This window comes from Protopterus annectens, chromosome 7.part0 (assembly GCF_019279795.1).
Source record: "Protopterus annectens isolate FY-2018-M chromosome 7.part0, PAN1.0, whole genome shotgun sequence".
Lineage (NCBI taxonomy): Eukaryota > Metazoa > Chordata > Ceratodontiformes > Protopteridae > Protopterus > Protopterus annectens.
Genome location: NC_056739.1, coordinates 757888863 through 757903286, shown reverse-complemented (window position 1 = coordinate 757903286; position 14424 = coordinate 757888863). Strand labels below are relative to the sequence as shown.

The 14424-nt window shown below is 35.1% G+C and overlaps 1 protein-coding gene across 5 annotated transcripts in view; it reads right to left on the bottom strand.

The window, feature by feature from the left end:
• KCNAB3 (potassium voltage-gated channel subfamily A regulatory beta subunit 3) overlaps positions 1-14424 on the bottom strand; it is a 1202467-nt gene that overhangs the window by 659957 nt on the left and 528086 nt on the right. For all 5 annotated transcript variants that reach the window (XM_044077289.1, XM_044077288.1, XM_044077291.1 and 2 more), the window contains one exon: positions 5039-5083. In XM_044077289.1, the coding sequence (XP_043933224.1) occupies positions 5039-5083 (45 nt within the window). The remainder of the gene's footprint in view (positions 1-5038; positions 5084-14424) is intronic.

Here is a 14424-nt window from a genome sequence, read left to right as displayed (position 1 = left end):
GTCAGTGTGAGAATTGCAATACATTGTGACATGTGATGTCTGTGAGTGAATTCCGATATATTGTGATATATGATACCTGTGTGATAATTACTATATATTGTGATGTACAATGTCTGTATGAGAATAACTATATATTGTGATTTGTGATATCTGTCTGAGAATTACTACATATTGTGACATGTGATGTCCATGTGAGACTGACTATACATGATAATATGTGATGTCTGTGTGACTATTGCTACGTATTATGAAATGTGATGTCTTTGTGAGAATTATTACAAATTGTGAGATGTCTGCGTGATATATTTTGAAGTGTAATGCCTGTGCGAGAATTACATTATATTTTTGTGAGGTGTTACATCTGTGTGAAAATTAGTATTTATTGTGATGTGTGTTGTCTATGTGAGAATTACTATATATTGTGATGTGCGAATTACTATATATTGTGATGTGCAATGTCTGTGGGAGAATTACTATATATTATTATGTGAGATGTCTGCATGAGAAATACTTTATGTTGTAACATGCAATATGTGCATGAGAAATGTGATGGTGTGAGAATTATTTATTTATTTTATTTTACATTTGTTAACCGAGAGTGTCCAACTGGATTTTGGTCCATTTTCAGCAGAGGGCCTAGGAGAAAAGCTCCATAGATACATACATATATACAGAGTAACTTGACAATTGTATACATTTGTACAATGGTTACAATTAGTGTATATTGTGGGTTATATCAGTGTGAGAATTGCTATATACTGTGATGTCCTTGTGACAATTACTATATGCTGTGATGCTCGATGTCTGGATGAGATTTGCTACATATAGGGATCTGGGATGTCTGTGACAGAGTTACTATATATTTTGATGTGTGATACCTGTTATAAAATTACTATAGATTGTAATGTGTCATGTCAGTGTAAAAATTACTTTATATTGTGATGTGTGAGAATTACTATGTATTGCGATGTCTGTGTGAGGATTACAGTATATTATGATGTGTGACATCTGTGTGAGAATTGCTATACATTATGATGTGTGATGTTTGTGTGAGAATTACTATGCATTATGATATGATGTTTCTGTGAGAATTATTATATATTATGAGGCTTGAGGTCTGTGTGAGAATTACTAAATATTGTCATGTGTGAGGTCTGTTTGAGAATTACAATATACTGTCATGTATGCAGTCTTTGTGGTTATTACTGCATATTGTGATGTGTGACATCGGTGTGAGAATTACTATATATTTTAATCTCTGATGCCTATGTAAAAATTACTCTATATTTTAACGTGATCCCTGTGTGAAAATTATATTGTGATGATGAGTAATGCCTGTGACAATTAATATATATTGTGAAATCTGTGTGATAATTAATATATATTGTGACATATGATCTCTGCATGAGAATTACTATATATTGTGATGTGTGATATGTCTGAGAGAATTACTATACATTGTAATGTGTGATATCTGTGTGAGAATTACTATATATGGTGATGGGAGACATCTGTGTGGGAATTACTATATATTATGATATGTGATATCTGTGTGAGAATTGCTACATAGTGATGTGTGTTATCTGTGTGAGAATTATTATATATTATGACATATATCTTTGTGAAAATGACTAAATATTGTGATGTGATGCCTATGTGAGAATTATTACATACTAATGTGTGATTTCTGTATGAGAATTACTATATATTACAACATATGATATCTGTGTGAAAATGATTAAATATTGTGACATGTTGTCTATGTGAAAATTACTACATGTGATATGTGATGCGTGTGTGAGACTGACTACATATGGTGATGTGTAATGTCTGTGTGTGAATAACTATGTATATTATGAGGTGTCATGCCTGTGCATGTGAAATACTATTTATTGTGATGAGCAAAGTCTGTGTGAGAATTACTACATATTGTGATGGGTGATGTCTGTATGAGAATTACCATTTATTTTGATATGCTATGTCTGTGAGAGAATTACTATGTATTATGAAATGTGATGTCTATCTGAAAATTACTATATATCATGATGTGTCATGTCTGTATGAGAATTAGTACATATTGTGGTGTCTGATGCATGTGTAAGAATTACTATAAATTTTGACATGTGATGCCGGTGTGAAAATTACTATATATTGCGCCAGTAATGTCTGTGAGAGAATTACTATATATTTTCATATGTGATATCACTGTGAGAATTACTATATATGGTGGTGGGTGATGTCTGTATGAGAATTAATATGTATTGTGCAAGGTGATGTCTGTGTGAGCCTGGCTACATATGGAGATGTGTGATGTCTGTGTAAAAATTACTATATAACATCATGTGTGATATAGGTGTAAAAATTTATATATATTGTGATGTGTGATGCCTGTGTAAAAATTACTAAATGTGGTGACGTGTGATGTCTGTGTGAAAATTACTATAAATTGTGATGTGTGATACCTGTGTGACTGTCTGTATATGGTGATATGTGATGTTAGTGTTACAAATGCTATACATCATGATATGTGATGTCAGTGTGACAATTACTATATATTGTGATTGGTGATGCCTGTGTCAGAATTACTACATAATGTGACGTGTTGTGCTTGTATGAGAATTACTATATATTGTGGTGTGTGATGTCTGTGAGAGAATTTCTATTTTCTATGATATCTGAGTCTCTGTGAGAATTACTATATATTCTGATGTATGATGTCCATGTGACACATTATTTATTAGTATGTGTGATGTCTGTGCGGGAATTACTACATGTTGTGACTATTACTATGTATTGTGATATTTTATGTCTATGTGAAAATTATTATTTATTCTGATGAGTAATGTCGCTATAAGAACTACTACATATTATGATGCATGATGTCCACGTGACAATTACAATATATTGTGACTTTTGATGCCTGTGAGAGAATTCCTATAGATTGTGATGTATAATGTCTGTATGAGAATAACTATATATTGTGATGCGTGATGTCTGTGGGGTGTTACAATATATTGTGATATGTGATGCCGGTTTAATTTCTCCAAGTCTTTTTGGTTTCTAATACCATAACAAGACTGAACCCATTCCTAACTGAAAGTATAAATTAAGTTTGTGAAATTAGTATTGTTTCAGTCTTTGATGTTAGCCAAAGTGTTCTTTACAGCACCCACAATGTGCCTAGAAATTACCCCTCTTACAATTCATTTCTAAATAAGAATGCACATTCTTTTTTTATGAGACCCATTACTCCTACTGTTATTGGAACTGTCTGTGTATCCTTCTTCCACATTGCCCTCATTTCTGCCTACAAATCCTGGTATCTTATAGCTTTGTGTATCCCTGTACATAAGACACTGTAATCACTGGTCAATGCTACTTTTGTCTTCATTTCATCGACTACTACATCTGATTTTCTCGTACCTATTTTTTGAACTGTTGGTAATGGGTGATCACATGTGATATAAACTTAATTGTTCTCTATAATGCTTTGTGGCTAATGTTTCCAATGCTTCTTGGCTACTTCTGTATTATAGCATTTACACAAACCCCAGTGCAAGAGTCTTGCCACATTATTATGCCTTTCAGTATATAGGTCCTTCTGTCATTAGTGTGTCTATATTTTCTTAATAGTTCTCTCTATTCGATATGCTCATGATGACATTTGATTTTTTCCCTTCCTTGCATTTATTGCCCAGTACAGTTATGATAAGACTTCATCAGTTATTAATTTTGCTGCACGGTAATATATTCTATTTACTTCCGTTATAACACATGAATTTCTGTTAATAGTCTTGATTACTGTGTTCATTTATTTTATTAGACTTCTAACATTTAGGTCATTGTCTTTCTGTAATCTGTTTCTTTCTTTGATTTTAATATGTCTATCCATCTCTATTAATTCAAGCAACTCTTCCTTTAGATCATTTCTTCTAAACTAATGGCATATTCTTTATTCTCCATTTCTAAGTCCAAGACTAAGTATCATAATTGCACTCTTATTGTATACAATGTCACTACCTGCTACTACTGTAAGAACTGTCTTCTAGAAACATTGTTATATAAGATTATTGGTCTTGTCTCCCACTTGACCAATTTATTTTGTTCTAGTCTTTTTACCATTATGAATGTCTGTTACTATTTTTTCTTTATTGCATTTTACAATTTTCTTTCTACTAACAAAATAGTTTACTAGCAATGGAGCTTTTCTCCCCGGGCTTCCGCTGAAAAAGGGTTTTATGCCCAGTCGGACTCTCCTGGTAAACAAATGTAAAATAAAATAAATAAAAAAATAAAATTTCCTGTGACCATTGTACAGAAAGTTCCAGAACATCTTCCTGTGGCATATTCTCTTCAGCTGCATCCTGTGTCATCTGTTGCTCTTCCATATCGGAACTCACTGGCCTATCACTCGACAACTTTGACTGCATCAGAGTTACCACCATTTCCTGTTCTTCCCCTTGTTCTGCAACTCCAACTGAAGTTTTTTACTGGTTTGCTACTGAAGTCTCCTGAGTATTTTCATATGGGAACTAATTAGATGTGTCCCATTCCATCTGTTTCTCCTTAATTTAAGACTCACTGTTCCATTATGCTGTGACGTTACCAGAGTCGGATTTTCTACACTAAATCCTTCATTTTGTAGGTAATCTATAACTTCAGTTTCTATTTCGTTAACTTCTCTGTTACTAATTCTCTTTTCTACTTCTCCCTTTGTTTCCTTATTTTTTATATTATAAAAATTTCCATATCCAGATGCCTTTACCTGTATTTCTCTTCAAATATCTTTGGTGCTGCTTTTTTGTATTGATCAGTTTTGCTGTCTGTGTGATAATCAGCATGTGTTGTGACATGTGAGAATCAGTGTTATGACGTGTACTGTTTGTTTTAGAATTACTGCATGTTTGTGATATTCGTGTTAGCATTACTGCATGTTGTTTTGAATCCTGTTATAAGTTTTTATCTACCTTCTTATTGCAATACTTAAATTTCACCTTAAAATTTAACATGACAGTTTGTATTTTCATGAACTACTTACTGTCCACCCCAGTAAATCTTTGTTGTGATTACAAAGCTGGAACGTCTGTAGAAGGAATAAGAAAACAGACAAATTATGAAATCTGTGTTAATTAAGCATAAGTAAATGTTCATTCGATTTGACTTTGAGCAGTATATGTTTGTGCATTCACTCAGTCACTGTTCTCATTTTAGAGGGGACTGCAGTCATTAAACTTACCTTTAGCTGGTACCTGTACATGTACATAATTTTCTGAGGAAACAACTGCTGGTGTCCTAAGTTTGGGGAACCTGTTACCATCATCTATAGTATCTTGTGACATATACAGTCTATTCCTGGAAATCATATGCTTATAATATTAGAGCTGTCCCAATAAACATCATCATTTATTTCTGTTTGCTTATATTCTATGCAGTTTTATCCTGTTTTAATACACTTCTTAGGTTACCCAGGTGGTGTTCGTCATGTTTTTCCATCATAGTATTATCAATGATGTAGTATTTCCTAAAGTGCTAGGTTCACTGCCTGTTGACAAGCAGCAAGCAAAGATGTCACTCGAAAAATCAGTCACCTCTGCTATAACAACCCCCTTATACAATGCCATCAGCTAGGAATTTGTACTCTGATTTCCAAAACTGAAGAAAAATATTTTCCCCTCCTGGCTGGAAATGCTGTATAATGCTTAGCAGTTTGATAACAGTGACTTTTAATTTTCTCCGTACATACACCATGCATACAAATCTTCTGCAATGATTTTTACTTTTACTTTTAATTTTAATTTTTACTTTTCATTTTAATTTGATAATATTACCTTCATATTTTTCCTTGTCTTCCTTGTCTCCTGTTCTGAGATGGGTGTGGGTCACTGCTGTCCTACTTTACTTACTAATTGCTACTTATTAAATTTCTACTGTGATATTTTATTAATTTTTCTCTGTCTATATGTGCAACTGTTTCCTGCATTGAGAACAAAGCATTGTAATTTCATTCAGCTATACTGCTGTGTAGTTCTGAATGACAATAATGTTTTCTTTGACTTTGACTTTTAACATATTAAAAAAACTGGAAAATACTGAAAAACAAACACACCTTTATCAGTTAGAAAATAAACTCTGTCTATATGATAAGCAGGAATTATTTATAAATTCTGCACAATCTCCTAAGTAAGCTAGCAATATCACAATTTAAGATATTTTTTGTGCATTATGGAGTAACAAACAAGAATATTTGCAATGTTAAATTTATATGTTAAAGGAATCCTATTCCAAAAATGGAGGCATATGTTGACTTAGGTGCCTGTTATGCTAGATGATTTTGTAAGTGTAGTAATACAAGTTTAGAAATGTACAGTAGATGTTTGCTTAATCACTGGTTGTTCAGGTGATGGAGATCAAAGAGCATGAGGTTGTTCCTAGTATGGAATGCTAAGCAGGGATCAACCCTCAGGGGTCTGCATGACACTGAGTGGTGGGACATGGCTTTTGGTCTATCATAGTAACTAAAGGTATTAAGGTCTGAGATATTTTTGGTGAGGAAAATTTGAAGTCTTTTGACTTCACTTAAATGTTTAGTGAGGTACATACCCATGGGGACATTATATACAATGATGGGACTCAAGAAGGAATAATGTGAGCCTATAACTTATGCTATCATTAAGGATATACCCTGAAGGATAAGCTTAATGCCAAGGAACACAATTCAAATGTAACTTGGACCAGTAGATAGGGAATCAGAAATGTATCATTGGTCGGATACCTATGCCTCTATTAGACACAAGCAGCCTGAAAATGCTTGGCTACCTGTGCCCAACATGGCTAGGCAAAACAGCCCACTGAGGTCATTAGCCTAGTAATCACTGAAGAACCTATGTTTACGATAGAAGGATTTTCTAACCACAACAGAGATGTGGTGGTCAGAGGACAGTTTCTTATCAACATGCATAACCAAGTCCCTGATGTATGTTTTCTACAGGTAGTAGTAATGGTGGATATATCAAGGAAAACCAGTCTTTATTTCTATATGTAGTAGTGATGGCAGATATCCAAAGGGAAGCCATGTCTTATTTCTATATGTAGTAGTGATCAGTAAAAAAAATACAAGAAAATCCTAGCCAAGCTAGGTTTTTCACTGTGTGATTCCTTAAAACCTCTTGTAAAACAGGATAATGGGATATATGCAAATGAGCCTGTAAGGACATCAAGTATTGATTTAAGGAATCACATAGTGAAAACTCTAGCTTGGCTGGGATTTTATTGTAATTGTGTGCCCTGTTTACTCTTTCACTTAGTTGTTAGATGGGATATTGACACCTTAATGGTTCTGGAAATCAGGTGGGCACAGCAACCCTGTGTTTCTAAAGGTTAGCCAAACAGTCAACTTACACTGTGCTGAAGAAGTTATAAGAAGACTGAAACATGCATGTCCACAGCCAGTGGAGTTTGGCTTTATTGGCCTGAATTTTTCCATTAACAGACTTAAAAAAAGTTATCAGCATACAGAACTGCCACATAGCTGAAACACCCGATGTTCATAAGACGTCATTTCCATATATCCCATTATCCTCTTTTACAAAATGTTTTAAGGAATCACACAGTGAAAATTCTAGCTTGGCTAGGATTTTCTAGCAATTTTTTTTAATAATTGGTTTATTGTATGTCATGTTTACTCTTTTATATGTAGTAGTGATGGCAGATGTACCAAAGGAAACCATTCTTTACTTCTATATCTACTAGTGATAATAGCTATACCAAGGGAAACCATGTTTTATTTCTACATGTAGTAGTGATGGTAGATATCCCAAGAGAAACATGCCTAATTTCTATATGTAGCAGTGATGGTACCTATAAAAAGGCAAACCATGGCTTATGTCGATTTGTAGCAGTGATGGTAGCTATACCAAGGGAAATCCTGAACAAGGAAAACCATGCCTTAATTCTATATGTAGAAGTGATGATACATATACCAAGGGAAACATGCCTTATTTATATCTGTAGTATTGATATTAACTATACCAAAGCAAACCATGCCTTATTTCTACATGCAGTAGTGACGGTAACTATACCAAGGGAAACCATGCCCGATTCCTATATGTAGTAGTGATAGCAGATACACCAAGGGGAAACCATGCCTTATTTCTATACGTAGTAACAATGGTAGTTATACCAAGACAAACCATGCCCTATTTCTATATGTAGCAGTGATATCAGATATACCAAGGGAAAACACAAATTATTTCTATATGTAGTAATGATACCAGGTACGCCAAGGGAAACCATGCCTTATTTCTATATTGTAGAATAACAGGTGTGTTGTTCTTTTAAGAAGCATTTCCAAGATCTGTGTGCGCATATACATACCAAACACGTGCTAGCTGCAGTGCAATTTTGAAGGTGCAGACAGAGTGTTAACATATATGTGCATGATAGTTAATTTGTTTAGAAGTTACAATTACTTAACCTCAGTTAGGATGTGTTTGCATACAATAAAGCTGCTTAAACAAGAACCCACAATGTTTGCCCGTTTTATCCTGACCTGGCGACCGACATGGTGATAGAACTGGGATTGCAAAGACTATTCCTCAGAGCCATGAGGTGCAGAGGTAATGGCGAAGGCAAACTAAAAGAACAGAGAGCAAAAAAGGGCCAGAAACAAGTCAAAGGTAAAGACAACACGCACAAATTATTTAATTATTAAAAGAGGTAAAACGTAGCATTACAAGGGCACAATACATATTATTAAGCAAACAAATAACACAGAAACATTTACTAAGCAAACGAGAAGCATGAAAGAGCTCATTAACCAAACAAAATGTTTGAAACTGAGTTATTTGATATGATTGATTGATTTGATTACAAAAGTACATAAAGGGTTCAGAATTAATTCAGAATTGTAAAACAAGCATGTTTAGAGTTAAAACATGCACAAGAAAGTATGAGCAAAATTAATATAACAAAAGGGCATATTAAGAGATTCAATGAGCAAAACGAATATAATAGAAAGAGCAGAAATTAGAGTATAAATAAACAAACGTGATTGCATGTATTCTGGCAAATTACTGTGTTTTGGTATAAATTACTACTTTACATTGACTGAAGCCCTGAACAGCATGTTGTTCAAAGTATCTCAAAGTGTGTAAAAGTGCTTACAGTGTGTGTTATTGCTGTGGATTTATTCCGAAGAGTTTGTTGTGTGCAAAGTGCAACTATTTTGTGAAGTACAGCCATTTCAAAAGGTTTCTTGTGTCTGGGTGTATCTGCTTGTAGAGTGCCACCATTAGAGAGTATCGCTTGCACTGTACAGAGTTATTTGGCAAAGTGCAGCCATTTGGGGGAAAGTTCAGTATGCTGTGTACTGTTTATTCGCAAAGTGCAGTTACTTGTTTCTCATTCTGACATTCTTCTGCCCAGTACATTCATAAAGTGCAATTACTTTGAAACAGTTTATTTGCAAAGTACAATTACTTTGAGATAGTTTATTCGCGAAATATAGCTACTTCAAAATGTTTCTTGCCCTCAGCTTCTATTGCCCAATTCATTCGGGTCTACTTCACGTTGTTGTAAGCTGACAGTATCGAGTCTGATATTGTCGGCACGACAATATCGAAAGTGAAGAACATCGTGCAAGTAAACAGAAATCTCTGTAAGGGGAGATTTCCATTTACCTCGATGTAGTGCGGTCTTGGAGTTGGTATATTTTAGTAGGGGGTGTGTGGGGGTGCAGAGGGCTTGCCCCCCCTACCTACGCCATTTAGTTTTTTTTTTTTTATTTGTTTTTTTATGTTATTCGATGTTTTACGTAATCGATCAATAAAGTTAGACTTTTATTGATTCGATTAAGTAAACTTTCGACACCGTGACATAGACACATTTATTAGCACTGTGCAGTTGTTCAAAATGTTTCTTAAAATGAGGATAAATTACTTTGGTAGTAAAATGATGATAAATGACTTTGGCATTAAAATAATTTCAAGATAAATGGCTCGTATAATAAAATAATTTAAAGGCAAGTGGCTTTTACAGTTAAGTGATTTCAGAATATTACAGTGCCCAGGAAACGTATTTCATAAAGTTCAGTTATACACAGGCTCATTGTGTTACTACAAGTACTGGCATAAATTTCATGTATAAGTGTGTGTGTTTGTGCATATTTGCAAGAGTCTTCACTGACATCGATGGTAGTCCACTGAACACAGAAGCCATTATAAGAGACCTGGGAACTCAGGTTGACAACAACTTCTCTTTTGACCACCACACTGCCACTGTCATCAGAAACATTTTACATTTAAACACAAAGTTTAATGCTTAAAATGCAGTTTGGCAATGCTAATGGTAATGACTGCCCTTTAAATAGTTTTAAAAAACCTAGTGGTTATATTCCTGTTAATAATGCAGCAGTTGAAACTTTTGAGAAAGCCTGTGCAAGGGAGATATACAACATGCATGATGGGAATGCTTCTAATAAATGTTTTAATAGTATGAGTAAGGAGGAAAGGGCAGTTTTGGATTTTTTGTGCCATGATGCCTCCATTTCAATTAGACCAACAGATAAAGAAGGACCACCGGTCATAATGGACTATAATTATTATAGAGATGCCATGTTTAATATGTTAAATGATGACAAGTTTTATCGAAAAATTGATTACTAACAGGTAACAGAAGTGTAATATGTCTAAAGTGCTTTATTTGAATGTTTACAGTGCATTATTATTATTCTAGATTTGTTTAAGTATTTTACTATTAAAGATCCAGTTATACATGTTATACAGGGACTCCCCAAAGTTCATAAACATCCAAAGCTACCGCCTATGAGGCCAATTGTGTCAGGTAGGGGCTGGTCTATGGAGCCCCTATCTATATCTGTCGAACGTCATTTAAAGCCTATACTCAGGAGGAATAGTAATATTCTATTGGATACCAAATAATTTTTGAGGGACCTTTATACAAACACTATGTCTCTAGGATTGGGCAGGAAGATGCTGTTGATCACTATGGATGTACAGTCTTTTTTCACTGTCATCCCTAATGTGATAGGCATAGAATATTTCAGATAATACTTAATAGAGGATGGCCTGTATGATGTACAATGTATTGATTTATTATCGTTGCTTATGGAATTGATTCTAGAGAATAAAATTTGTATGTTTGAGAATATTTTATTTAAACAGATAGTGTAGTCATGGGCACTTCTTGTGCCAATGGCTACATCAACATTGTAATGGCTATGTGGGAGAAAGAACACCTCCTGAGGGAGTTTGAAGGGTCCCTGAGATTTTATAGGAGATTTGTGGATGATCTTTTTGTCCTTTGGGAAGGTAATGAATTATCTTTTGCACCTTTTTTCTCCTATTTGAATGAGAGTACAAACTTCCTCAAATTCTCCATGAAAAGTTAATTTGATGCTATTGATTTTCTGGATGTGAAGGTGATCCAGAAGGCTGGAGGGCAGTTTGAAACAGTGATCTTCAGGAAAGACTGCTATAGAAGCAGTTATCTTCATAGACAAAGCATGCATCCCCAACATATTTTTAAAAACACTGTAAGGGGACAAGGGCTTAGAACATCTAGGCTAACAGTCAATTGTATGAAATTTGAGGGGGAACTTGGTGAGTTAAAGGCGAGATTTATGCAGAGAGGATATGGTGAAGATGAGCTTCAGGGTATCCTGATGGAGGTCTCTGGGAGTAGAAACATGGAGGGGAAACCCTATTTTTCTGAAGGAAATCCACTGCTGTTGCAAATGGGAAATGCTTGCAAGCCTATGAGAATGTCAGTTACTTATTCTAGTAACATTAGGATGTTGCAGGACATTTACCGCAGAAACTGGAATATTCTATGTGCTGATGAGGATATCAGACAATTGATAAGGGAAGTTCCGAGTTATACCTTTAAAAATAAGAAGAATTTGAAAAGGTTACCATGTGGACCTCGGTCCCAACAGAGTGGAATACAGAGCTCTAGTGTGAGTAACTTTGGCACGTTTCCCTGTGGCAAATGTAATCTCTGTATGCATGTAGATTCTAATGGTGAGTTCCTGCACCCGGATCTGAATAAGGTATTCAACTTCAGACTTCTGGCTAATTGTAATAGTGTTAACATTGTTTATTTGGCATATTGCTTGATCTACACCTCCTTTTATGTTGGCATGACAACACAGAGGTTAAGGGATCAGATGAGGGAACATCTCTATGACATCGGGAGAATGGCAGACACCAACGCTCTGGCAAAGCATGTTGAGAGGCATGGAGCTACACATACTTTTAAATTCATGGTAATTGACAGAGTTGTCAATAACTGTAGAGGGGGAGATGTTAAGTTGAAGACAGAAACTAAAGAACTAGAATGGATAGTGAGACTCAGGGCTAATATGGGAAAGGGCCTCAATGATAAATTGAATATTAAGACCATTTTATTAGCTAGAGACTTAAAAAAGTAGTTGGTGATCTGTATGCTATGCTATTTCATATGTATATATATATATATATATATATATATATATATGTGTGTGTTTATTGTTATAGTAGTTTTTGTATAGAAAGTTTAATTTCTGTTTTATATAGAGTTCTGATTAAGTGATTTCAGAAAGGAATTTTGTGTTTGTATTTTAACTGGAGAAGAATTTATGCTGAATGCAGTATGACTTTTAGTCAGAAGGTAAGGGCTATGCATTAGCATAATTAATTGAACTGCTGGGTATAAAACTTGAAAGGTTTTTTCATTACATTGTCTGACGAAGTGGCTTAGTCCACGAATGTGCTCACCTGACATCTGTTTTTGGATTACAACTGTTTAATGTTACTTATAGCTGTGTTCTGGTGCCTCCTTTTTCTGCTTTTACGAATTTACTTTATTGTTAACTGTTGCAATTGTGGTGCCAACCATGAGTCCAGAAGAGAAAAGTGCATAACAATTGGCCAGCAATGTCACAAATGTAAGGAATGGAGCCATTTTCAAAGATTTTATAAATCAAGTAAACCTCACACAGTTACAAAGAAGGGTCATTCAAAAACACAAGTTGATCCAATAGACCTGCAACAGTCTGCTTTCTATGTAGATGCTGTTTCAGTAACTGAAGAAAAGATTGATGCAGTAGATTTAAGTGCTTTGTACTGTCCGGTTCAATGGTAAATCCACCGAGCTTAAAGTAGACACTGGTTCAAAATGTAATGTCATGTCTGCAGATAATATTGCAAGGGTCAGAGCTGGTGAACAGGTGAACAACTAAATGTGACTAGTTGTGCAAAACCTGTTGCTTATGGAGGTGAAGAAATTCAAACCGAAGGCTCAGTAGTACTTTCATGTTATGTGCCCAAGAACTGTTATAGCCTATTGTTCTATATGGTTCAAATACCTATGCAGTCATTATTGGGTCTCGGAGACAGTTTAAAAATAAATCTACTTTCTTTTACCAAAGACGCTCATCAGATAAGCACATGCCCTAGTTCTAGCTTCACGAACACTATTTTTTCAGAGTATGTTGATGTTTTCGATGACAGGTTGGGCAAATTTCCAGTTGTGCATTCCATGAAATTAGACCCAGAGATCAGTCCAGTGGTCAGACCAGCAAAAAGAGTTCTGATAGCTATGCATCATAAAGTCAAACCTCAGTTGGGCAAAATGGTGCAACAAGGTGTAATTTGTTCAGTTTCAAAACCTACCAAATGGGTGTTGTCCATGGGAGCAGCTCATAAAAAAGGCTCAGATGAAATAAGAATATGCATTGACCCAAGAGATTTAAACAAAGCATTGAAGAGACTGCATCATCCCATGCATACAGTCGAAGAGGTTGGAGCCCTGATACTGAATGCCACTGTTTTTTTCAGTCTTAGATGCAAAGAGTTCATTTTGGCAAGTGATGCTTGATCACAAATCTTCACTACTGACTACATTCAGTACCCCATTTGGAAAATATAGATTCCTCAGGATGCCATTTGGAATAAATTCTGCAAGTGAAGTCTTTCAGCATGTGATGCAGCAAATTTTTTCAGGTTATCCTTGTGCCATAATAGTGATAATAAATTGTTCAGAGGTGATGATGAGGCAGTGCATGACATAAACCTTAAGAAAGTTCTAGACAGAGCATGTAAAGTGAACTTAAAGCTCAATTCTCTGAAGTGCAAATTCAGGCTTCCAGAATTTACATATGTAGGTCATCTATTTACAAGTATTGGCTCGAGACAAGACCTGTCCAAGCAATCAGCCATTCTTGAAATGCCAGCACTGGATAATGTCCAAGCTCTACAACGTTTTCTTGGTATGGTCAATTATTTAGGCAAGTTTATACCAGATTTCACTGAGTTAACAGCACCTTTGAGAGAGCTCACATGTAAAAATGTTACTTGGTCATGGTTAGAACAGCACCAGAAAGCATTTGAAACTCTCGAGCAGAAAATTGCTACCCCACCAACATTA